Source organism: Astyanax mexicanus, chromosome 14 (genome assembly GCF_023375975.1).
Source record: "Astyanax mexicanus isolate ESR-SI-001 chromosome 14, AstMex3_surface, whole genome shotgun sequence".
NCBI classification, from domain to species: Eukaryota; Metazoa; Chordata; class Actinopteri; order Characiformes; family Acestrorhamphidae; genus Astyanax; species Astyanax mexicanus.
Genome location: NC_064421.1, coordinates 46,497,144 through 46,523,236, shown reverse-complemented (window position 1 = coordinate 46,523,236; position 26,093 = coordinate 46,497,144). Strand labels below are relative to the sequence as shown.

The following is a 26,093-nucleotide window of genomic DNA, read 5'->3' as shown; positions in this document are numbered from 1 at the left end:
ACGCTGTGCTTTTGTATGCTTATTTTAAACCAATACATTTTTATCTCACTTCATCAAGGAAAAATAAAAAAAAATGATGCAGTCAGCTTGAGAAAACAATCATAAACACACACTGGCTAAACCAAAAAAAAAAAGGTGACACGCTCTAATATTTACTTGTACCAACTTTATCTTTGATTGCGGCATGCTGCATTTGCTGTGGCATTGTTTCGATTAGCTTCTGCAATGGCACAAGATTTATTTCAATCCAGTGTTGCATTAATTTATTAATTTTTCTCCAAGATCTTGCAGCAGCATTGATGATGGTAGAGTCTGACCGCTGCACAAAGCAGCTCTTCTCCATCCAGCACATCCCAAAGATTCTCAATGAGGTTAAGATCTGGACTCTGTGGTGAACTCTCTCTCAATCCATGTGTAAAAATGATGATCTCATGCTCCCTGAACCTAGATTTTTTCAGGGAAGAAAAAAACCTATGGATCCAGGAATAAGCTGGTCTATATTCAGTAAATTCAGGTAGTCAGCTGACCTCATTCTTTCAGCACATAGTGCTGCTGAACCTAAACCTGCAGACCAACTGCAGCATCAACCAACCAACACATCATTTGTGTATAGCTGAGAGAGATCAGCTTGCCCTGATAGGTCCAGAGGTGACTTTTCCTCTCTATAAAAAAACCTTGAATCATCCTCCCTTAAACACTCATGCATATCTAATTATTCATTGTTGTTGTGTCTCATTTCCAGCAATAACACACTTTGGGGTTCTTTGGAAGAGCCAGACATTGCTGACACAAAGGAGTTTGAGGAGCTTTTCTCTAAAGCTACGCTGCAGCCCAAGAAGAAGCCTCTCTCTGACACTTATGAGAAGAAGGCCAAAGCTAAAAAGGTAAGAAAGTTTGATGGATTTATGGAATCACCCTCGAATTAAAACACTCTCAATGTAAATATAAAAATGTGACCATAAAAAAAGGTCTGTTTTGTAAAATGAGGTATAATGGGATGGAGCTACAGACTAGTAGCTCTCTAGCCCAGAGGGTTGTTGAACCCAATTGCAGAACAGTTGATCTCAAAGCAGGTAAACCCAAGAAGAAAAGAAAAAAAAATTCAAAAACCCAATAATAATGGATTATTAATCCAATATAAAACTGATTAAGTCCCATAAACACTACCTTATAATGCTACGTAGACAATGTTGCGCAATTAAATTAGTTTCTTAACCTTTATTAACCTCTGTTTCAATATTTTAGTAACCACTAGCTATGAGGGGCACAACATCTAACATGGTGGTCAATAAGGGTCCGGTTCAGGCTGTCAGCACTTTGTCCTGGCGTCCAGGCAGTCCTGAAGTCCTCCTCTGGCCCATCTGGACCTGTCTAGACACACCTCAGATCCATACACCCCCCCCCCCCCCCCCCCTTTTGATCAATCAGTTAGGGCACCAAGTCGCCACTGTGTGCACGTCTGGTCACTCCGGCCTCAGAGTTGGGCTCATTTGATCTGATTTCAGACGGCCACTGGGAACTTTGAGTTTTTCACAAGTTCAGCACTTCTTTACTCTACAGTGATTAGCCATTATTTTAACACTGCTTCCTTGTTTCTCCACTTTTTGTCCATTTTATTAACTCCACTGAGGATATAGGAACACTTTGTAGTTCTGTGAATACGTTATTATTACTATATTATGACCTGATTATAAGGCGCATCATTTTTAAAGTCAAGTGAGACCTTTATGTTAGTCTACACAGATTTATCTCCTGAAAACTGTTCATTTGGGTGAGTAAAGTGCTTCCATTTATTTATAGTAAGCTTAGATTTCCAGATTTCCACGAAAGCTGGGTGCAGCAGCATTAGCATTAGCATTAGTGACTGACAGCGCTACACTGAGGAACCCCGAGTGTTCTGGTAACCCAGGGTGATATTAGCTAGCAGTTAGTCCCACGTAGGTTGTTTTAGCAGTACAATATACTCACCTCTGTACGGCGAAAAAGCTAACTAGCACTTAGCGTGGTTAGCAGGTAATGCTAATGCTGCTCCAGCAGTGCTAGCCGGGGTTAGGAGCAGGCTACAGGCCGATAATACTCACCTCTGAATGACGAACAAGCCAAGTAGCGCTTAGCACAGTTAGGGGTTAATGCTAATGCTGTTCCAGCATATTCAAAAATGTTGTCGATATTGTGTAAGATACGATATGGCACACCCCTATTAGTGTCATTGAATCATTGAGGCAAACCCTGATATTTTTTTTCCTCTGGTCATTACCATAACTTATAGCTAAATATATAACATATATTTACATATAAAATATTCTTAACATATAACAGTATTTAATGCCTTTTTAAATGCTTATATAAGGAAGCACATACTAATGGTGCTCCCCCTAGGATCCTTCCCTTGCATCAGACATCATATTAACATTTCAGCACTATGATCGGGAGATTGCTGGTTTGAATCACGGTCATGCAGCTTGCCATCAGCTGCCAGAGCCCTGAGAGAGCACAGTTGGTCTTGCTCTCTCTGGGTGGGTACAGTAGATGGCGCTCTCTCTTTCCCCTCATCACTCCTAGGGTGATGTGGATCAGCACAAGGCTGCGTCTGTGAGCTGAAGTATCAGAACCGAGTCACTGCGCTTTCCTCCGAACAGATAGAGTCCTAATGAGTGCGTTGGGTAATTGGCTTTTAAATTGAGGAGAAAATAAGATAAAAAAAATTGAAATATATATAAAAATTAACAATTAAAATTCCAGGTTTTCATTGCCTGTAATAGTGTTTATTTTGCATACCATATTTTGCCATAGTACATCCTAAAAGTAAGAAGAAAGAATTCCTATTGAAAAATTATTAATTATTAATGCCAAAACCTCCAGTGATGAGAAACAGTGTTGCTGTTATATTCCATCACGTAACTCTAGAACAACAGTTTAATAATTCATTACTTCAGCTATTCCAGGAAACAGAAAAATGTACCTCTAACTGTATTTTCAGACAGTGTTTTGTACAAATTCCTTAAAAATGACAGGTGTAAGATTGTAAGTTGAGCCTCAGGCAGAAATTAGCCAACAATAACTTCTGTCACTGAAACGCTGAGAGAAAGGTTCCAAATGCTGGAAAGAAGCTAATTCATACTGATGTGTCCTCCGACTGCTACTTTACTCTACTTCTACTATACTATATTTAGTAGATCCTCCTTTTGCAGAAATTAAACAGCCTCTAAACTCTTCCTATAGCTTCCAATGAGAGTCTGGCTTCTGGTTGAAGGTATTTTAGACCATTCTTCTTTATAAAAGTCTGGGGACTGAGATGATCATTCCAGAATGTTGTACTTGTTCCTCTGCATGAAAGCTTTAGTGCTTTATTAGATATTGAGCAGAGTTTAGTGTTTAGTGTTTAGGGTCGTTGTCTTGTTGAAGTATCCAGACCCGGCGCTTTAACTTCAACTTTCTCACTGATTATTCAACATTGTTCTGAAGAATCTGCTGATATTGACTGGAATCCATGCGACCCTCAACTTTTTTTTTTTAACAATTTTAACAAGATTCTCAGTACCTGCACTGATCCCACAGCATCCCACCAATGTGTTTTTTATTGGAATGCTATACATACAGCTCTGGAAAAATGTAAGCGATCACTTAATATGATGAGTTTCTTTGATTTTACCAAATTGAAAACCTCTGGAATATAATCAAGAGGAAGTTGGATGATCACAAACCATCAAACCACCAAACGGAACTGCTTGAATTTTTACACCAGGAGTAAAGCAGCATAAAGTTATCCAAAAGCAGTGTGTAAGACTGGTGGAGGAGAACATGATGCCAAGATGCATGAAAAAAACTGTGATTAAAAACCACCAGGGTTATTCCACCAAATATTAATTTCTGAACTCTTAAAACTTTATGAATATTATCTTGTTTTCTTTGCATTATTGCTCTGCATCTTTTTGTTATTTCAGTCATTTCTCCTTTTTAACATTTTTATTTGGAATTTGGGAGAAATGTTGTCCTTAATTTATAGAATAATCAACAATGTTCATTTTACTTAAACATAAACCTATAAATGAAGTGGTTAAAAGAGTTAAAACTTAAAATCTCGTTTTCATCTTTTTAACCCAAAATCGTGTCTCATCTTGTGAGATAAGTGTTTTGTCACACCCCTAGTAAATAAAGTTAATAGCGGAACAAATGCAAAAAAAAAAATTCTTTCAATGATAAAGCTGTTTTTACAAGTTTTGTATCTTGTGTCAACTTGATCGCAAAATTGTGATATTATTGTGTATGATATGATATGGCAGCCTCCTAATAATGGCATACATTGTATGGTCAGGTTCTTGCCAATACACAGCCGCAGTGAGCGTGTCTGTACAGCATATCAACCTACTGTGCACATAAATGTGTGTGTGTGTGTGGGTGTGTGTGTGGGTGTGAAAGAGAAAGAGAGAAAGAGAGAGGGAGAGAGATTTGGGACATGAAATTTTTAATGACACCATTATTAAGTCTCAACATTGTGTCCGGTAAAAGTGCAGAGACAGATGGTTGTTGGCACGGGCGTCTTGGCAAAGCGGTGCTATTTCCAGAAGGTCAGCTAAACAAAAGTAACGTGTTTACATCTTCATCTTTTATCTGCGCCTGTTTACACTCCAAGGTATGAACGCCTTTCCTGAATCATCCTTCTGAGAAATCAGGCTCACGAGCGCATGCCAAGAAAAGAAGGGATTTTGGGCAGAAGCGTGGAGGAATTCAGGAGGAGGAGGAGGAGCGGGACGAGGCCCAGCCAGGCAGCCAGACGCAGACTTTTGTCAATTTTCTCCACACTGACTGACTGTCCTTACTGTGCAATATAGAATATAGGAAAAAAAAAACTGACAAGCCAATAGCTGCACTCCCAGTCCTCCGATAGTGGTCAGGTGAGTCTGGACCGGATCGATGCGGGCCTCAGTGTGGCTCAGCAGAGAGTGATGACAGTGCAGTCGAGTGGGTGCGCTTGTGTGAGCCTCTTCTCAAAGTGTTGCCAGATTGGGCCAGACTCAGTTGCCCTGGGGCGCAGGGCACTTTTGGGAAAGGTGAGGACATGTGTTGGGAAATGGGCGTGGAGGCGTTATGCAGACGAGGTTTTTCTGTGCGTGCTTTATTGGATGCTCATGGGAATGTGTTAATGTCTAATGCTATTTAGATTGGATAGGCAGTTCTTTTGAGCTATGATGAATGTAGATGATAAGGATATATTTATAGGCTTATGTTTGAGTAAAATGAACATTATTGTTTCATTCTATAAACTACAGACAACATTTCTCCCAAATTCCTAATAAAAATATTGTCATTAAGAGCATTTAATTGCAGAAAATAAGAAATGGCTGAAGTAACAAAAAAAGATGCAGAGCTTTCAGACCTCAAATAATGCGGAGAAAACAAGTTCATATTTTTAAAGTTTTAAGAGTTCAGAAATCAAAATTTGGTGGAATAATCCTGGTTTTTAATCACAGTTTTTAATCATGCATCTTGGCATCATGTTCTCCTCCACCAGTCTTACACACTGCTTTTGGATAACTTTATGCTGCTTTACTCCTGGTGCAAAAATTCAAGCAGTTCAGTTTGGTGGTTTGATGGCTTGTGATCATCCATCTTTCTCTTGATTATATTCCAGAGGTTTTCAATTTGGTAAAACAAATAAACTAAATTTTAAGTGGTCTCTTATAATCCTGAGCACCGTATGTATGGATTTTATCAGCCTGGTTGTAAGGAGCAGTAAAGCCACTCCACTATAGTACAACATTATACATGAGTTTCAGTTTAGTTCACCGCTTTACTCAACCAAATAAACAGTTTTCAGGAAAGAAATCTGTGTAGATTAACATCCATCGCTCGTATGATTTTTAAAATTTACAGTTTTGTTTACTTAACCTATCTTAGCTTTGCAGGTCTCGCACTGCTGAATTACAAGGAAAACATGGCAACACCCCTGTTCCTTACTAGTGTTGCATAATGTGCCTTATAATCCCCTATGTATGAAAACTGACTAGAAATTATAAGTTTATTGATAGTGCATCTTATGGTTTAAAAAAATAATACAAGGCAAATGATAAATACCTCAGTAATAAGCCTGGAGTTTAGGGGGTTAATATTGAGATCACCCACAAAGTGTTCAAAACGGAGATGGCCTTCTCATCTCTGTACACAATTACATAAGGTAGTGGTGCAAGGGGGGGGGCTAATTTGTATCATGTGTCTTGATATGTGTGTTTTTGAGGCCTTTTCTCTCTCTCTCTCTCTCTCTCTCTCTCTCCTGATTATCATATGAAAGTAGAGGAGATGACATGCAGCAAATGGAGCCTCTGTCATCTCAATCAGACCAATGGACCAAAACCTAATTGCACGCATGTGGCTCCACTTGAGTTGAGTCTGGGGTGGTGCTGAAAAAAAAGGGCTGTACAAAAAAACAAGTGGTGGTGCTATGATGGTAATGTGGTGTTAGCTCCTTTGAAGAACATTCAGGCTTACGGTAACGTTGTTAGTGGCTCTTAGAGCCTTTTTTATCAAATGTTGTAGCTTCAGCAGCAGGCGTTGTATAATTTAACGATGCTTCTAATAGTGTTGGCAATTTACTTAGAACAGGTATTTGAGTTTATCTTGCCACATTTATATGCATTGTTTTATTTTTTGAATATGTACAGTGGTATAAAAAAGGTTTGGGCACCCCTGATAATTTTCCTGATTTTCCTTTACAAATCATTAAAATGACAAGGTTGCCCAAATTTATAAATTGATGCACCTGCCTAATTTTGTTTAAATAATTTTTGCACACTTTCTGTAAATCCTATAAACTTCATTTCGCTTCTCAAATATCACTGTGTTCATCTGCTATATGGTATACTGTATTTAACTGAAATTGCTGATCTGAACAACCAATGATTTATAAGGGAAATCATGAAAACTATCATTTTTATACCACAGTATTCCACAGAGCAAAACAATGAAGTGTTGGTACTACATATTTAATAATGAGCATCATTTGCCTTCAAGCACTGATCTCTGGGGCGTCTGCAGGCCTGTGTCTTGTCCCTCAGTATAGTGGTGTGTCTCAGCATTGTTAAAAGTGATGATATACATCACACATCGTTAAAGAAAAATACATCCCGCCGTGTCGCACTCCGTGTCTCTCCCCCCGGCGCAGGCCTGTAATATGTGGCCGATTGCATAAACATCACACAGCGATTTCAGTCGCCAGATTAATCACATTTAATATGCAGTTTGTACAGTAGTAACACCTCTCAAACAAACTGACGTTTTAATTGGTCCTGACTCAGAAGTTCTGCAGTGACTTACAGTCACCGGCACCTTGTGTTTACAGAGCAGCTATTTTAGGACGGGGTTTGACGCTAGCTTGGGTAGACCTGGGTCAGGGTGCTCTTTTTCATAAATCCTGTCGTCATGTTTTTTGCCGTAATTTTGGCATTGTTGTGTCTCTCTGTGAAGAGAATCTGCACCTCCAGATTGTCCAAAAATGTGTGTTGCAATAGTCTCAGTATTAATAATACAAGCAGTTTGATCAGTCTGAGCAGTATAATATTACAGTCACAAACACTGAAAGAAGTACAGCATTATACAGGAGTTTCAGTTTAGTTCTCCAGCAGTATTAGCATTAGCTGCTAACCGCGCTAAGCACTAGCTCTTTGGCTGTCCAGAGTTGAGTATTAACCTAGCACTGCTGGAGGACCATTAGCATTACTGGGCTAAGCGCTAGCCCATTTTTCGTTCAGAGGTGTCAGGTGGCATTAGTTGCTAACTGCTAGCGTTTAGCCGCTAATGCTTATGCTCCAGCTTTTGTGGAAATCTGGAAATTTAATCTTACTGCAAACAAACAGTTTTCAGAAAAGAAATCTGTGTAGATTAACGTCCAGCACTCGTTTGACTTTACAATAAAATGTTTTTTTTTCTTTAGGAATTACAGTTTTGACTACTTATCTTATCTTTACAGGTCTCGCCACCCATAATTATATGTTTTTATTAAAGATAGGAATATAAACATTAATAGAAAATCATGTACATTTTAACAAAAGTGAGTACACACCTCACATTTGGAAAAAATATATTTTATATTTTGTATTATAATATATTTTTTGTATATTTATATATTTTTATTTTTTCATGGGACAACACTAAATATATGATACTTTCATAACATGTAATGTAGTCAGTGTACAGCTTCAGTGTAAATTAGCTGTGCTTTTAAAATAACTCACAGCCACTAATGTCTAAACCGCTGCAACAAAAGTGAAGCCACTTCTGATTCCAGTCAACCGTGCAATACCCAGCTTGATTTAGGGTGTGCCAGTGTTTCTTTGCTATTGTACCAAAGGAAGTACACCTTGCACAGTTTGAAACATGCCAAAGGCATTTTCAGGCAATTTTTAATGTGAAATAAACCATTATTGTATGCAGAAATGAAGTAAAGAAATGAAGAAATGAAGATTGACTGAAGTTCAGTTCACTTATTTACTCTGTGTAACATTTAAGTCTTGAAACCGAGTTGAAGTTACTTAAATTTATCTGAAATTAAATGTACTTAAAAAAAGCAAATGCAGAAAGTTAAATTTCTTTCAATGTGATGTAATATTGAGTAAAAAAAATTAGGCTTTACTTCAGATTATTAATTAGCTAATTTGATGCTTTGCAGCTTAAAGGTTGTATAGAAAGCTGTGTGTTTTTTGTAGTTGATACAGTATGTGATCAGTTGTCAGTGATAGCATGCCTCGGTTCCTTTTTCGCCACCGATCCGTTAGCTCTGCTAGGCACCAGTGCTAATTGGTGGCCCCAGTCAGCCGTCGCGCTCTGCTCAGGTTTTAAGGCTGGTTAGCTTTAACGCCGCACTTCATTAGAGGTGTTAAGAGAGGCTCTCCCTTTCTTGCAGTGTCTGTGGGAGGGGAGGCCAGGGGAGATCCCCGGCGACATTAATAATGAATGCAGAAGCAGCATGCCCACTTTGCCGGCTGTAATGCAATACTCACTTCTAAAGAGCTCTCGCGCCGGTTCCCACTGAACACCTCGCTCTCTCAGCGCCTGCGAGAGCGCTCACCGGCTACCTAATGAAGAAGCCCGAGACATTAACTTTTAGAGCGGGGCTTTAACTTGCCAAAAAGTGTTTTGTCCTTTATGAGGATATTCAGTCATATGTAATTGTGACCATGTGTAGGTGCAAATAAAAATCCTGTGAATTTATTGTTCGTTATAAAATCTGTTAGCCTGCTCGTCCAGGGCTGAAAGATGTCCTTTTATGGTTCCATTTTTCTCCTTTTCTCTGTTTTTTTTTTATTATTATTCTCAGCTAGTTAGGACTGTATCACATGTTATCACATTATTTTTGGGGATTATTTGGGGTTTGGGGTTCTATCACTGACATATCATATACACTACCGTTCAATAAAAATAAAAAAATCTATGTTTTAGTAGTCTAGTAGCAGTACTGTAAGGCCCAAGCAAACTGCTTTTTTATTTTCTAATTTCATAAATGTAAAGATTTTATTGCAGCACTTTTTCACCTGTCAGACTAACTCTAATTCTTCTCTTCACTGCTGGAGAGAAACTGAGACTTAGTCCAGTCATGTTAAGCTAAAGAGCTAAAGGCTAAGACGTGACTCTTTCTGTAGCAGTTGTTTTTTCTCCAGTTTCCAAGAGTCTTTATTTGAAGATATAGAAAACAGTATTCACCTCTCTCTGACTTCGTCTGTAATTTCTCTAAAGAAAAGAAAGAACTTCTACTTTTAATAGTTACAGAGTTCTCTGTGTTTCTGAGTCGTTTTCTAGTTATTATGATTGTGAAAGTGTGTAAATGCTGCAGCAACTCCATCTGTTCCAATACAATCTGTTACATCCTACACCTGTGCCAATGTTTGTTTAAATAGCAAGCAAAGACACTTGTGAATATATCTACACTGATTGGCATGGTTGTCTGGAAATTAAGTGTGTTCAGTAAGATTTCTGGTGTATTGGTATCTTGGCAAAAGAAAACACGGGTGCGCTACTGACTAAAATGAACCTAGACAGACGTAAACAGTCAGACGTTCATTGCTATCTTGGCAGTGAATAAAGAGAACAAAGAGGTCCGTGCCCAATGCACAAACCCAGAGCGTACATCTGTTGCCAGTTATGCAGACTTTTGCATAAAAAATAAACAGATTAAATATGAGTGTAAACGAGCTGACCAGTTTCCTCGGCTGAGAAACAGAAGACCTATCCAGGTAGCTGCACCACTGAAATAGCAATTCACAGTCAGACACAAATCAAGCTGCACAGTTGCCTATAGATCACTGAAATAGGAACTAAATATGATAGTTCACATACGTGATATTACACAGAACTGACAAAGGATTTAAACATCTTACATTTTCTCTATTGTTATTAATATTCTTTGTTCTTCAAGAGAAATGTATCAAAAACTAAATCAAAAACCAGCATAATATCAGCAAAATAGCAAGTTTGACAATTCTTATAAAGTACTGTAGTATCTGACCATGTTAAGAATGGTTAAAGGGTAAAGAGGGGTGTCAGGTTGCAGCAAGGGAGACGCAGAGGTGGTCGCAAATGCAAGAATATATGTTTAATAAGACAAAACAGAAATACAGCAAAGAAATAAACACAAAAACAGGACTGAACAGGATGAATACACAAACAGGACTAAATAACAAAAACATAAAAAAAACAAACTGAGACATGAAACAAGAAACCAAACCGATGTGAAAACGTACAGAAGAAACGATAAGTGACCACAGAAACAAAGGGGCTGTATATACAGAAGTAGGAAACAAAAAACACCTGGGGACAGGTAATGAGGGGTTGGAGTTACAAGTGAACACAGGTGGGAGGATTAAAGACAGAGGCGGAGACAAGGAGAACACAGAGACACGTGCAAGAAAGCACATGGCTAGGAAAACAGACAGGCACGGAAAAAGTTAGGAACACAGAAATAGACCAGTAAATACAAGGAACAGGACAAGGAAGTGACAAATTTCACTTTTTCTTGCTGAATTTTGGTCATTTATTTGTTTTCTTTTCAGATCATCAAGCTGCTGGACGGCAAGCGTTCCCAGGCGGTGGGGATCCTGATATCCAGTCTTCACCTGGAGATGAAGGATATTCAGCAAGGTGAGAACAGCTCCCGTTCCTCCTCTCCTCCCCTTCAAACCGTTTAACCGATTCCCAGCTTTCTTAAGTGCCCCCCTCCCTTGTTTAATTGCACCTCGATAGACTTAAATGGCTTGGGGTGCACTAGATAACTCACAGATTGGCTCAGTTATTTTTAGTGGGAGACTGTGTGAGTGGTGCGCGACTGTAATCGTCTCTCTCCTTCACTGACGTCTCTTGAATCACTACCAGTTGGCCTCTCATTTTTGTAATGAATTTCCTGCAACTGTGGTGAACAATGCTGGTGTTTGAGCAGAGCAAGCACACAGGGTGTGTGTGTATGTGTATGTGTGTGTGTGTGTGTGTGTCTGAGGCTCTGGTGAGTAAGCTATAATGCACTGTAGGAATTATGTTAAAGACTCCTGTCGATGATGCCATTTCCTTTTCTTGTTGAGAGTTCAGAGGCAGGAAATTTCTTCCATTTGACTAAGGGAAGAGGGACGGGCTGAGTGTATGTGTGTGTGTGTGTGTGTGTGTGTGTGTTTGTGTGTGTGCGGGGAGAAGTGTATGAAGGTGTAGAACAGGAAACCAACAAAAAAAAAACATGTACTGTATTTTTCGCACTATAAAGTGCACCAGATTATAAGGTCATTATGTGACACTAGTATGGAACAGGGGTGCCTCCATGTTTTCATTCTATTTCAGCAGGTAAAGTAAAGCTAAGCTAAGTAAACAAAACTAGCTGTGAAATAAAAAGATAATTTTATACAGTCAAGAAATCTGTAATATCAGACTAATGCTGATACCAAAATAAACTGGAATGTTTTTTCACTTCGGGTGACGATACAGTAAAGAAACATCTAATCCTGGTCATGCAGCTTGCCATCAGCTGCCAGAGCCCTGAGATGGCACAATTGGTCTTGGTCTCTCTGGGTGGGTAGATGGCGCTCTACTCACTAATGCTAATGCTGCTCCAGCAGTGCTAGCTAGGGTTAGCAGCAGGCTTCAGGCCGATAATACTCGCCTCTGAACGGCGAAAGAGCGAGAGCTTAGTGTGGTTAGTGGCTAATGCTAATGATGCTTCAGCAGTGCTAGCCGGGGTTAGCAGCAGGCTACAGATAGAGCATGAATAGTAACCAAATAAAAAGCAAATTGTATACAGTTAAGAAATCAATAATATCAGACTAATACTGATACTAATATAAACTGGGCTGTTTTTTTCACTTCGGGTGACGATAAAGTAAAAAAACATCCAATCCCGGTCATGCAGCTTGCCATCAGCTGCCAGAGCCCTAAGAGAGCACTACTTACTGGTCTTGTTCTCTCTGGGTGGGTAGATGGCGCTCTTTCCCCTCATCACTCCTAGGGTGATGTTATCGTCTACAGGCTGATAATACTCACTAATGCTAATGCTGCTCTAGCAGTGCTAGCCAGGGTCAGCAGCAGACTAAAAAAAAGAGCTAGCGCTTAATTAGCGCTAATGCTACAGCTGCAATCTCTGTACTACAGACACTAAACTCCTGTATAATGCTGTACTTCAGTCGAGTGGCTTTACTGCTCCTTAATACCTGACTGGTAGAATTTATACATAAAAAGCACTGTATTATAAGACCCACTGATGATTTGGGGGAAAATTAAAGGATTTTAGGTGCACCTTATAGTGCAAAAAATACAGTAATCATAAAGACAAAAAGAAAATGCAGTCAGTGCCTCCTGCTCGTCTGCGCATGTGGCTAACTCTGTTCTGTTTATTCTAACCGGTGACACTCTCCACATCCCTAATGGGAGCGATCTGCTAATGATCTGAGTGTGTATAAATCCACCACCACAGAATACACACACACACACACACACACAGGCCTGGCACACTGTCTCCCTCTCCCTGGTTCAGCGTGTGTGAAACGCTCACTGGCAGGCCTGGAGGAGTGCAGCGTTGGAGTGTCACAGTAGAAGTGAGACTCTTAATAGGTACTTGTGAGGAACTGCCAGCTCCCAGAGCTGCTCGCCTCCTTTCTGGCAAATTAAAAAGCCATGGAACATGTAATGCAATTAGAGCCACTTGGGGAAAGGTGATTGGTCGTGGGACTGAGTGGAGGGGAGGGAGGGAGTTAGCTAGAGAGAGAGACAGAGAAAGAAAGAGAGACAGATAGAGCATGAATAGTAACCAGAAAAATGAATATTAATAGCCTTTTTTCCTAAACATGTGTTTTACTATATATTTTACTGGCTGTGAAATAAAAATCTAATTTTATACAGCTAAGAAATCTATGATTTCAAAAATGCTAATATAAACTGGGATGTTTTCCCATACCTCTTTCAATTTTTCTCTCTTTGTTTCATTGCATCCATTTGCTAAAATCTAAAAAAGTTCATTTTATTTCTCATTAATAAGGTAGCTAGAGAGAGACAGAGAAAGAAAGAGAGACAGGTAGAGCATGAATAGTAAGCAGGAGAACACATATTGATAGTCTTTCTTCCTGAACATGTGTTTTACAATACATTTTTTTTTAGATGCAAATTTTATACAGCTAAAAAATCTATAATATCAGAAATATTAATATAAACTGGGACGTTTTCCCATACAGAGGGTATGGAATGCATTTAGATCTTTAAATCTTTAATTATTTCTCTCTTTGTTTCATTGCAGCCATTTGCTAAAATCTAAAAAGTTTGTTTTATTTTTTCTCATTAATGTACACTCATCACCTCATCTTGACGAAAAAAAAAAAGGAAGACATTTTTGTACATTTATTAAAAAAGAAAAACTGAATTACCACACGACAGGCCACTGTTGCCCTTCCTATGTATGTGTTGTAACCGCTTATTAATGGGTTATAACCTAATTAATAGCCATTACTAAACTATTAATAGACTTTTTATAAGCCCTTAGCAGGACAACAGTCTGCTCACCACAGAAAAGAATCTTGTCAAGTTGACTAAAAACACACTTATAAAAGTTTAGATGAAAATGACTCAGATTGAACCACTGCTGTTGGAATGAGAGAAAAATGAAATTGCTTAAGTTAGTCTTTCCTTTTCAAAGAAACTTTTAAAGGGCAGCAGGTTCAGCCATGTTTTCTGTATCTGTTTTCTGTATCTGTATTCTGTTTCTTGTATCTGGCCAGCTAGGGGTGGTAGGGGGGTATACTGCCCCCCACCATTGAGCTGTGGCACAGTAGAACTGGTATTTTTAGCAATAGCACCTTATACTGTGCTTTTCAGATGGGCTGTTGAGTTGTTAGGGATGAGGAGGGGTGGTAATCATTCAAGATTCTGACCTTACTAATGCTCTAGTCACATAATGCAGTCAAATTCCTCACAGCAATGTTCCAAAATCTATTAAAGAGATTTCCCTGGATACAGCAAAGCTTCCAACAAATGCAAAATAAACTTTTGTCCATATAGTGTAAATCTATCTTGTTATTTAGTATAAATTTGGGATTTTGTACAATTTCCTCTTGGACTACTTGGGTTTCTGTAAACCACACACACACACACACACACACACACACACACACACAGACATGCACAATCACTAGCCCTTTTCTCAGTGAGGGGCTAATAGAGGAAAACTGAGTAAAGTGGCAGAGTTGCCGGTGGCCTTTGATCTGAGAGTGTGAAGAAATTTCCAGAACACGTCACACCTTTGAACCGATGCACACGCGAACACACACACACACACACAAACACACACTCCCCCAGCCTTCGCCGCTGCATGATTGATCAGAAGCCCTGCGAGCTCTGCAGAGGTTCGTTTTAACATCACTTGGAGGCAGATCCAGAGCTGCTCCTCTAATCCGTCAGAGAGACTGCTGGCAGCTAACGAGGCTCGACAGAGGAAAGCAGATAGTCCGGGTCTTATTTGGAAATCTTCAGATGCCAGAGAGATCTTTCGGCCTCACAGAGCGTCTCTGCGTAAAATCACACTGCAACTCTCTGGCCTTAGTGTCCAGAGGCTACGCTAACATGATATACTGGACGCAGCCAGCCAGACACCAACATCTCTACTCTTCTCTTCTCTTCTCTTATCCTTTCTTCTCATCCTTTTTCCTCTTTTTATGTCTTTTCTCTTTATTTCTGTTCTTTTCTCTGTTGTATTTTCATCTCATCCTTTTTCTTCTCTTCTCATATTTTTTATGATATACTGACATAGCAGACACAAACATCTATTCTCTTTATATTTATACTCTTCTATTTATTTATCTTCTCTTAACTTGTCTTCATTTCTATCTTCATCTTCTCTGTTGTCTTCTAATCATATTTCTTGTCTTCCTTTTCTCTCATTTCCTTTTTATTTCTCTTCTCTGTTATCTTAACTTATCTTAACTTCTCTTCTTTTCTGTTTATTTCACTTATCTGTTCTCATCTCTTACCGTCTCTTCTCTTTATTTCTATCCACTTCTCTGTTGTCTACTTTTTATTAACCTTTCTTAACTTCTCTTTCTCTTATTTCTTCTCTTCTCATCCTTTTTTCTCTTCTCTTCTCTGTTTTCTGAACTTCTCTTAATGTCTCTTCTCATCCTATTTCTTCTCTTCTTTTTATTTATCTTCTCTTCTCTGTTTTCTTAACTTTCTTTACTTCTCTTTTATTCTAATCCTATTTCATGTCTTCTTTTTATTCTCTTCTCTGTTTTCTTAATGTCTCTTTTCTTTAGTTCTGTTCTCTTCTCTTTTGTCTTCTCTTCTCATTCTATTTCTTCCCTTCTTATCCTCTTTCCACTCTTATTTCATCCTATACAGTATCTTTTTCCCTTTTCTGTTTTTTCTTCTCTTCTCTTCTTGTCTCTTTTCTTTACTTATGTTCTCTGCTCTTCTTTTCACTTCTCATCTCATCTTCTTATTGCCTCTCTTGTGACATTTCTTCCCTTGTCTTTTCTTCTCTGATCTTCTCTGATCTTCTCATTTAATCTCTTTTGTCTTTTTTCTGTTCTCTTCTCTTGACTTCTCTTCCGTGGTCTACTCTTTTCTTCTTTAATTGTTTTTTTTTCTATCTTTCTTTTCCTCCTCTCTGTTCTTCTCCTTCTCAGCAGTGTGGATGAGTGCAGAGTTAGTGGTAGTTCTGTATGTGTGGGTCCTGGGGTTAAGCAAGTACAGGCTTTTGGCCGTGACCCATGGCCTAGAGGCTTAGTCCCCTATGTGTGTGTGTGTGTGTGTGTGTGTGTGTGTACACGTGTGTGTGTGTGTGTGGAACAGAGCAGTAGAAAAATGAGAAATACCCTATAAGTTAATGCAGCCATAAACACCTTGTCTCAGTTTAAGTTTATATTCACCACTAAACTCATTAATCACATGCTTATCAAAATCCCGGGCAGAGAGGAGCGAGCACGCTTATCAAAATCTGAAACGATCCAACCTTTCTTCTGCTCTTCATTAGTCAAAAAAGTCTAGAGTCTGATGTAATACATCAACCTACAGAATAATTACGGGGTGCGCAATTTCTCGATTTGGCTCAGATCCAGCAAATTACAGAATCTGAATCTTTTAATGCAGCAGCGCTTTGAGCTTATTAGTATTATGTTTCCAATTCTGAGTAGTAGAGGCACTGAGAGCACTGCCATCCCATAAATCCAGGTACAAACAGGCTCATGAAACAGTGCAGCGTGTAAATGCTTCAGGTTTTCAGGGGAAAATGTGCATGTGCTCCAAAACAAGGTCTAACGTTAACGAGTACAGCGTGCGCGCTTTTTTTAATTCATGCTGTCTGTGTATGAGCGCGGCTAATAAACTGATTTACTGTTGCAGCTGTTCTTACTGTGGACAACTCTGTGGTGGATCTGGAGACCGTTGAGGCTTTATATGAAAATGTGAGTATTTATATTTGGGAGTTTTGTAATCTGATAGAGGCCAGGAATTTGAGCAGGCCTACTGTGTAAACAGTATATTCTGCCACATTCAGTATATATCACATTATATTAATATTTTTCACCATATAAAATCTAATAAGCTTTAATAATATTGTGCAAATTATTTTTCTTCAACATTATACTCTCTGTATTAATTGCTGTCTTATTCAATGTAATATGTTTAGCTCTAAAAGCTTTATCAGTAACTGTTCTGAATTATTTGCAGAGGGCTCAAAACGATGAGTTGGAGAAGATTAAGAAGCATTATGAGACATCCAAAGAGGACGAAGTCAAGCTACTGGACAAGCCTGAACAGTATGATTAATAATCAAGATTATTTAATGAAGCTATTTATAAAATTATTTTTGTTTAGGCAGATAATAATAATAATTATTGGTGTCAATCGATACATTTTAGTTTTGATTGATCAGATTAACGTGGGGCATTGAAAATATTTTATTTTTTACATTTATTTTATATAAAAAAGCTATTTAAGTAAATCTGCTGATGTGAAAAAATCCATAATATAATACAAATTAAACAGTTCATGTCTTTCAAACCTTTAGTTTGGTTGTGTTTGTCTAGTTTTTATGTAAATTTTCCAACATGCAGAATTTGGGTTGATTCCTGTTACTGATCTGGAGTTATTAAGTGGAGTAGAGAGAAAACATGCAGCTTCTCCAAGCCCTCAAAGTTTCAGAGTGTAAATAACTGATTTTACTGCAGGAAAAAGGGTTCTGTATCACAAAACCTTCACCTGTAGCCTGAATTCAGGACGAGGCATTTTAAGGAGTTAGTTTTTTTTAGGAGAATGAATCAGGAGTGTTTTACCTGATAGCTTTACTGCGTGTGTCCAACTCATATCTTTGATCTTTAAGTTTAAGGTTAATCACACTTAATCACACTTAGTTACATCCAGATTTTTTGCTGTTTTTGAGAAAAAGCAGAAATGCATTGACGCATTTCTGGTTAGCATGTAAACTGAGACGCATTAACCTGTATTCCAATTCTTTTGGATAGTGTGTGTGTTGTGTGTGTGTTGTGTGTCACTTCCCTTCATAATTTCTTTCCTGTTCTCTTTTCTTTTCTCTTTTCCTGGAAAGGTTCCTCTATGAGCTCTCCCAGATTCCGGATTTTGCCGGTCGAGCTCAGTGCATCATATTCCAGTCCGTGTTTCTGGACTCCATATCGTCCATCCATCGCAAAGTACAGATCATCTCCACAGTGTGTCAGGTATGACCTGGTCTAGGTTTCTTGCATTAGCTTAGGAACCAGTGGGATGCGTCCCACGGAATATCAGAAAATAGGTGGATTTGTCCCCCCTAAAAATGGATACAGAATTTGTACTGTGCAAGTTATGAACATATCTATGTTGTAAATGCCAAGTACTTTAAAAAACTCAATAAACAAAGCTTTAAAAAAAATGATACAGAAGAAAAAGCAGAAATTGTTAAAAAAGGAACTTTTATTTTGAAAGCGTGCCGAAATCTGCATCCCCACCATGAAAAGCACCCTCTCTCGGAAGCATGTTTCTAATTAAAGCAATTATCTCCGCTTTTATCAAGAAGACGTCCTTCCGAGAGGGGGTGCTTTTCATGGCGGGGGTGCAGATATCCGCACTACTATAGTGCCGAATTTGGCACCCCCGCCAGAAAAAGCACCCCCTCTCTGGAGAGGCTGAAGGTGACGTTACTTTTTCCTTATTTCTATTTGAGTCAGCTCAGCTTAGAACAGTATCTTGGGTATTTCCATTTTCTAAGTAAAGTTAAAGCCAAAAAGACATACATAATAATAATAATAATATTAATAATAATAATAGGTCATAACTTACTTTTTATTGAGATATGTATATAAATTAGACATTTCACGCATAATTTCTTTATGATAACAGTAAATGTAATCTGGAGTAACATGTTTAGGTTGTGAAGTCACGTTTGATTGTATTTTGCTAGTATTGACCCACGCCCTTGATTGGGCAGAGAAGAAGAAAGAGGGGGAGCGAACTCAGAGTATTTGGGATGGAGTTCGGGGCAGCTTCGCTGTAAAGCGTGAAGCCGAAGCCCCCCCTCTCATGAAGAGAAACATGAGAAGAGAATAAAATTAAAGAAGGAGGAAGATGGGGAGGTGGTGGGTGCGAGGTTTGTTCAATGAGTAGGTAGAGAGGAAGTGACGGTTTAAATAGGGATGGAAGTGGGAGGAGTGAGGGCGTGGCTCACTCCCAAAACTTAGTTATGACACATAACTCCACTTATCTGTACCACTGTAAAATAAGACTACCTTTATAAAGGGTTTATAAATGGTTTACAATTAGCTTAATAATAGTTACTAAATAGGTTGTAAATGCTTTAAAAATCATTAATAATCAGTTATAACACATACGTAGAAAGGGCAACAATATATATACGGCTGTGGGTTCACTATTTGGCAAACAACAGGTTATAGTTGCCCTTTCTACGTGTTGTGTTATAACTGATTATTAATGATTTGAAGGCATTTACAAGTTAAATGGTAACCATTAATAAACTAATTGTAAACCATTTATAAACCCTTTATAAAGGTAGTCTTATTTTACAGTGGTACCGATTGATCTAATAATAATTTAGTTTTTTTTTGATTAACTGTAATTCTGCAAATGTTGTTCTAATTTACTATTAGGTGGGCTTTAATTCATTTTAGCAAATGTGCTGGTGGTCACCTAAGTAAAGTAACACACATAATTTTCATTTATTTATTATTTCCTTTACGTTTGTTTCTGCAGGGGCTCCTGGAGAACAGCAGTATTAAAGAGGTGATGGGTCTTGTCTTAGCCTTCGGGAACTACATGAATGGCGGGAACAGGACCAGAGGGCAGGCGGACGGCTTTGGCCTAGAAATCCTTCCAAAATTGAAAGATGTCAAGAGCAGGGTACCTATAAACCACCTTACTGTTCTGAATCAGTTTCTCTGATTTTGCTGTTTATAGGTTTATGTTTGAGTAAAATGAACATTGTTTTATAAGTTTTATTCTATAAACTACAGACAACATTTCTCCCAAATTCCAAATAAAAATCAGTATTTGATGGAATAATCCTGGTTGGTTTTTAATCACAGTTTTTAATCATGCATCTTGGCATCATGTTCTCCTCCACCAGTCTTACACACTGCTTTTGGATAACTTTATGCTGCTTTACTCCTGGTGCAAAAATTCAAGCAGTTCAGTTTGGTGGTTTGATGGCTTGTGATCATCCATCTTCCTCTTGATTATATTCCAGAGGTTTTCAATTTGGTAAAAACAAAGAAATCGAGCATTTTTAAGTGGTCTATTTTTTTTCAGAGTAGTATATGGAAAGACTAAAACCAGAGGCCTTAAAGTAATATTTCCCTCACAAAATTGGTCCCACCCTTTAAAATGTGTTTGGGTGATGCTATTGTCTCAGCTGTCATTTTCAGTTTGTGTTACTGCCGAATCTAAAACAATTAGACTTCTGTTCAGCTCCTGATGGTGTTACCAGCGAGAGAGCTTCCTGATTGGATAATTTTCACAGTTCAACAGTGACATAGGAGTATTAATACATTACTTCAAATACAAAAAGTTTTAAAAACAAAATGCATGAGGAATTCAATGATTTTGAAAAGCATTAACTAAAAACATTTAGACACACTTTTTGGTATGGATTGATTTATTGTTTATTGTTAAGCACAGTTAATATATATATATATATATATAGTGTAATTATAACTCTTTATTTTCTTATGTATTCATAGGACAATCGGATCAGCCTGGTGGATTATGTGGTGTCATACTACTTGCGAAACCTGGATGAGGTAATTTATTACATACAATCATGTTTTTTTATGAATGCTGGGTTTGAAATAAAGTTCATTGACCTGAAAATGAAGTTTTGCATAATTTTTTTGTTGTTTTTTAGAATGCCGGGACAGATAAGAGCATCTTCCCACTGCCTGAGCCTCAGGACTTTTTTCTGGCTGCTCAAGTCAAGTTCGAAGATCTCACGAAGGACCTACGAAAGCTAAAGAGGGATCTGACAGGTACTGAACAAAAAATCTATACTTTTTCCATTTTAAAAGATCCACTTTTGTGGTCACTTTGGTGATTTTATGTGATTTTATGCAACCATTTCCAGCTCTCTTTGAATTGGCCCTATTTGAATTGGATTGGTTTATTAGGAGGACATGTGCAATAAAACATTTTACTTTCCTCAGTGATTAAACTTCAGCATGAGGCCGGCAGTAAATTCACCACAGGATGAGCCAGTTTAGTATCTGACCCTTTACTCATTACATAGTTTCATGATTATTTATGCTACGTTCACAATGCAGGGGTCCAAACAATCAAAGACACCCTGGACTGCACAGAAATACCTCAGAGAGGTTTTTCATGCAAATGTTTCCTTTTAAATGGTTCCTTACAAATGTGGCACCATTTAACCCTTGTGTGGTGTTCATTTTCCATCCAATGATACTAAAAAAATATTTTTTCTAACTCAAACTCATTGGCATTGGCTCATTTTTGGTGAAAAACATATATCAAAACACATATTCGATAAACACACACTGTACACCCCCCCCCTCCCCCTTACACACATTTATATTACATACAGTATGTTTGGCCAAGGGCTAATAAACATTGCTTCATTTGTAAATTTGAAACTAAACAAATTTTCTACTCATATCTTGAGTTTAATTCATTTTCTTTTACATTTTATTAAAAAACTAATAAAAAAAGAGTAGCACTTTTTAAAAGAAATGTAACATAAGAAAGGAAAAGGGCAAATATTAACCATGTAAGCTGTTTATATTGCTTGTAATTTAGGTGAAGCGAGCATGTGTAAAGCATTTTAATGTAAAATTGCTTAATTTTGAATTAAATACAAGTAACAAAGTAAACGAGTAACAAAAATATGAACACCACACAAGGGTTAAAAAGGTAATTAACAGGATTTCTAATGGTATTAAATTTATAAATACCATATTTTTCGCACCATAAGGCTCACCAGATTATAAGGCGCATTAAGCGACACTAGTAAGGACGCCTAGATTAAAGTGAGCAAGTGTGTCGCCATGTTTCCCTTCTAATGGGGAAGTTGGTGTGGTGCCTAGGTAAACAAAACTGTAATTCTTAAAAAGAACATTTTATTTTAGAGTTAAGCGAGCGCAGGATGTTAATCTACACAGATTTCACCGTGATGTTTTAAAAATCGTATAGTCATGACAATTCCATGGAAAAGTCATGAAGAAATCTTGGAAATTTATTGATTAAAAAGTGTTTGAACCCTGTATAACTACGTTTGATGTTCTTCTGATTATTTTTTTTTATCATTCTTTTCTGTTTTAACTTTAGTTCTTTTATTAGTTCTAGTTTTACACTCTGCTTCAAAATCCATTGATCAGGGTTCGTACAGTCATGAAAACCTTAAAAAAAAGTCATGGAATTTGAAAAAAGCTATTTCCAGGCCTGGATAAGTTTTGGAATAATAAAAATACCCAGAAAGTTTTAGAAAAATCATGGAAACTAGCTCTACAAATGTTTTTTTTTTGTTTATTGACTGAGAAAATATGAATCTCTCAGGATTTGACACACATTTTATTATTGAAGGTTCTGTGTTAGCATTGCTTAAATAATTGTTGCTGTTTTTTTTTTTTTTATAAAATAAATTTGTAGGCCTATTATCAATTTTAATTATAAAATATATTATAATATTATTTATCCATATCTGCAGTGGTGTTTTTTTAAAGATCGTGTGGTACTGAAAATGTGCTTTGATAGCATGGAAAAGTCATAAAAAAGTAATTGAAATGTATTGTTTAAAAAGTGTATGAACCCTGATTGAGCAGAAAGCTTTCATTAGGATTAAATATGTTTTTTTAATGCTTTTAGGGCTCTCTTACCCCTCTAACCGTCTACCCAGCTCCTCTATAAGCAGCCGGGAGGTTGAGGGTCGCGCTCCCGTCGGCCCTCTGTGTCTGCGATTATTTAAATCAAGCAATATAACGACATATGAAACCAATTTAGATATGTTCTCTCTCCTCTCCCCTCTGCTCACGAATCACAGAAAGAACCCTGCTCCTCACTGAGCCGCGGGGGAAACACACACACTAATCTACAAAAGAGTCGCCTGCTCACCTCGAGCTGTCTGTCAGTCATTTATAGGGAAAAAAATGGAAGACTCTTAGACAATAAATACAACATAATGGCCTTCGCATTTGATCTGGACCGCAACAAAAAAAGAAAACTTTAACAGTCTCGCCTTCACGTCCTCGGGGTACTGGCACTAAAATGGTATGGCAGAAATTGCAGCGCTTTGGAAGGAGAGCCTTCGACTTATTTATGTTTTATCCCCACCATGAGCGGAGCGAGATAAATATTTATGCTGTGCTATCATGAACCACCCTAAAGAAACCAAGTGTTCTTAATTATACCGCGCGCAGTACACCCCTTACATTCTGGTACTGAAACAAGGGGTAGTGTAGGAGGCCTCTTTATGGCGTTACCTCTTTTTAAGGGCGATACTTTAACACTTTAACATCTCATTTGATACAAAAAATCCAGGTTTTTGAAAAATTGGTTGAATATAAAGTAATATTTCATTGGCAACAGTGCAAACATTATGTCCCATGACTTTTCTCATCAATTTACCATGGAAAAATGAAGAGACCACTTCAGTTTCTGAATCAGTTTCTCTGATTTTGCTATTTATAGGTTTATATTTGAGTAAAATGATCATTGTTGTTTTATTCTATAAACTACAGACAACATTTCTCCCAAATTCCAAATAAAAATATTCTCATTTAGAGCATTTATTAGAGCAGAAAATGAGAAATGGCTGAAATAACAAAGAAAGATGCAGAGCTTTCAGACCTCAAATAATGCAAAAAAAAAACAAGTTCGTATTAAAGTTTTAAGAGTTCAGAAATTAATATTTGGTTGAATCACAGTTTTCAGGTTTTTAATCACAGTTTTTAATCATGCATCTTGGCATCATGTTCTCCTCCACCAGTCTTACACACTGCTTTTGGATAACTTTATGCTGCTTTACTCCTGGTGCAAAAATTCAAGCAGTTCAGTTTGGTGGTTTGATGGCTTGTGATCTTCCTCTTGATTATATTCCAGAGGTTTTCAATTTGGTAAAATCAAAGAAACTCATCTAATTTTTAAGTGATCTCCTTTTTCTTTCCTGAGCTGTGTATAATATAGACATGTCTCGTCAGATAGGAGCTAAATAACAGCGCTAGGATCAGCATGGCAGTTTTCCCTGTGTTATTTGTGCGAATATCACATCAGTGTTTATATGTTTAGAATAGTTCTGTTTGCACTAGTTAAATGTAAAAATTCTCCCTGGGGTGGATTTTTACTTTCTGGACCTGGACTCTACCCACCTCTGTGTGTAAGTAACTATAGGTTTAAATAGGATCTCCGGTGGATTTGGTGTTTTACAGAGACTCTAAGACTAGGTCAGTATAGGCTGAACTGCACTTAGCAGGGCATTATTACACGTGTTGTAAAGTAACATATGACATTGCAAAGACTGTTATTAGTGTAAAAATGTCTTTATTTTTAAATGTTTCTAACTGCTGCCTCCTGGTGTCACAGTGCTGTTAGCCAATCATAGGCGTTCATATGTTTGCATGTATAAATATTCATGAGCAAGAGCTGAAATCCTATAATTTCATACTAGAGACCACAGCTAGACATTAAAATGAATGAAAAAAATATTTTAAATGAGCTAATGGAAAGCTTTGAGATAAATCGTGGAAAAGGAAAAACTGTTTTTATTAGTATGCCATAATATAATTCCAAGCCATGACTTTTTATACATAATCATACATAATTGTCTGTATAACTTTGTTAGGAGAATTTCGTATGAAATTTTGACATGTTTTAAAAACAAAAGAATAGTGAACACGGGGAAAATGAAAAAGAATGAAAAGCGAGGGAGGGCTTTCTCTGTGTTTAGGGACTCATGGGTCAGTCAGTCTGCGCTGTTTTTCCAGCACCTATGGTGTGGAACATGGGCCAGGGCACGGGGTCATCTTCAGGAGCCTGAGGGCCCTCAGGGCCAGAGAAGCGTCTGAGCTGTTAAACTCAGATTACATTTATACCAGACTGAGACCCTCTAACTGCCTCTCTCTGCACTCCAGTCTGGTGCTTTCTGCTGCTGAGCCGAGCTTTATTTGGTCTCTAATGGAGGGAAAGTGGCTTCCTTTCACTATTTCCCTTACTCGCTGTGCCTCACCAGTTCACTTAGTATCACCAATTAATTAATATAATAATGATTATCACATAGGGGTGTGCTATATCAGTATCACCCACCCCTAATTATCACATCAGGGTATTACTTTTTTACTGTTTTTAGCAAAAGAAAAATTCACACTGTTCTCATTTCCCATTATATATCTACTAGATACAGGTTATATCGGTCCAGTATCATTTATTTTACTTTAATCCTGGGTATATGGAGATATTTGGAGTGCATTATTATTATTAGTAGTAGTAGTAGTAGTAGTATCATGACATTCTGGATCGTTGACTTCTGTTACAAATCTCATGAAATTATTGTATTTTTTTATATCTCAGTTAGGGGTGTGTCATATCATATCATTGTATGCAATAATGAAATTTAATTTTCATTTTGTTGCAGTAGTGTATTCATTAATTTTTTTATACATTGTTTTGTCATATCGCCAAGAGTATCGTTATCGCGAAAATACCTGGAAATATTGTGATATTATTGTAGGGCCATATCGCCCACCCCTATTATCATATAAACACATTAATAAACACAGTAAGAATGGATTACATTGACTAGATTAATTACAAAGAGCTTGACTAATTTTTTTTTAAGCACATGTGAAAAATAAGATAATGTTCATAAGGGAATATTTTTTTTTATTTTAGAATGGAATGAAATAAATTCTTTCTGTCAACATTAAAGTTTTATGGCATGCAATTAATTTGGAATCAGTAATGCGTTATTTTTTTTTTTAAATGTAATTAATTACACCTCCAAGCTTGACCACAACTTCAGGCACAATCTGCCAGATTTTTTTTTCTGTATTGTTTTTTTTCTGATCTGAACAATCGCTGTCTCTGCTGCTCCATGCTGTTTACACACTAAGAGCCTGGTATGTGCAGCGTTCACTGTT

General features: G+C 37.6%; 1 protein-coding gene across 1 annotated transcript in view; it reads left to right on the top strand.

The window, feature by feature from the left end:
• LOC103030398 (formin-1) overlaps positions 1 to 26,093 on the top strand; it is a 104,417-nt gene that overhangs the window by 42,540 nt on the left and 35,784 nt on the right. Inside the window, exons 7-14 of the mRNA XM_022672594.2 lie at positions 743 to 884; positions 11,040 to 11,127; positions 16,849 to 16,910; positions 17,176 to 17,264; positions 18,053 to 18,182; positions 19,708 to 19,854; positions 20,694 to 20,753; positions 20,858 to 20,978. Of these exons, the coding sequence (XP_022528315.2) occupies positions 743 to 884; positions 11,040 to 11,127; positions 16,849 to 16,910; positions 17,176 to 17,264; positions 18,053 to 18,182; positions 19,708 to 19,854; positions 20,694 to 20,753; positions 20,858 to 20,978 (839 nt within the window). The remainder of the gene's footprint in view (positions 1 to 742; positions 885 to 11,039; positions 11,128 to 16,848; positions 16,911 to 17,175; positions 17,265 to 18,052; positions 18,183 to 19,707; positions 19,855 to 20,693; positions 20,754 to 20,857; positions 20,979 to 26,093) is intronic.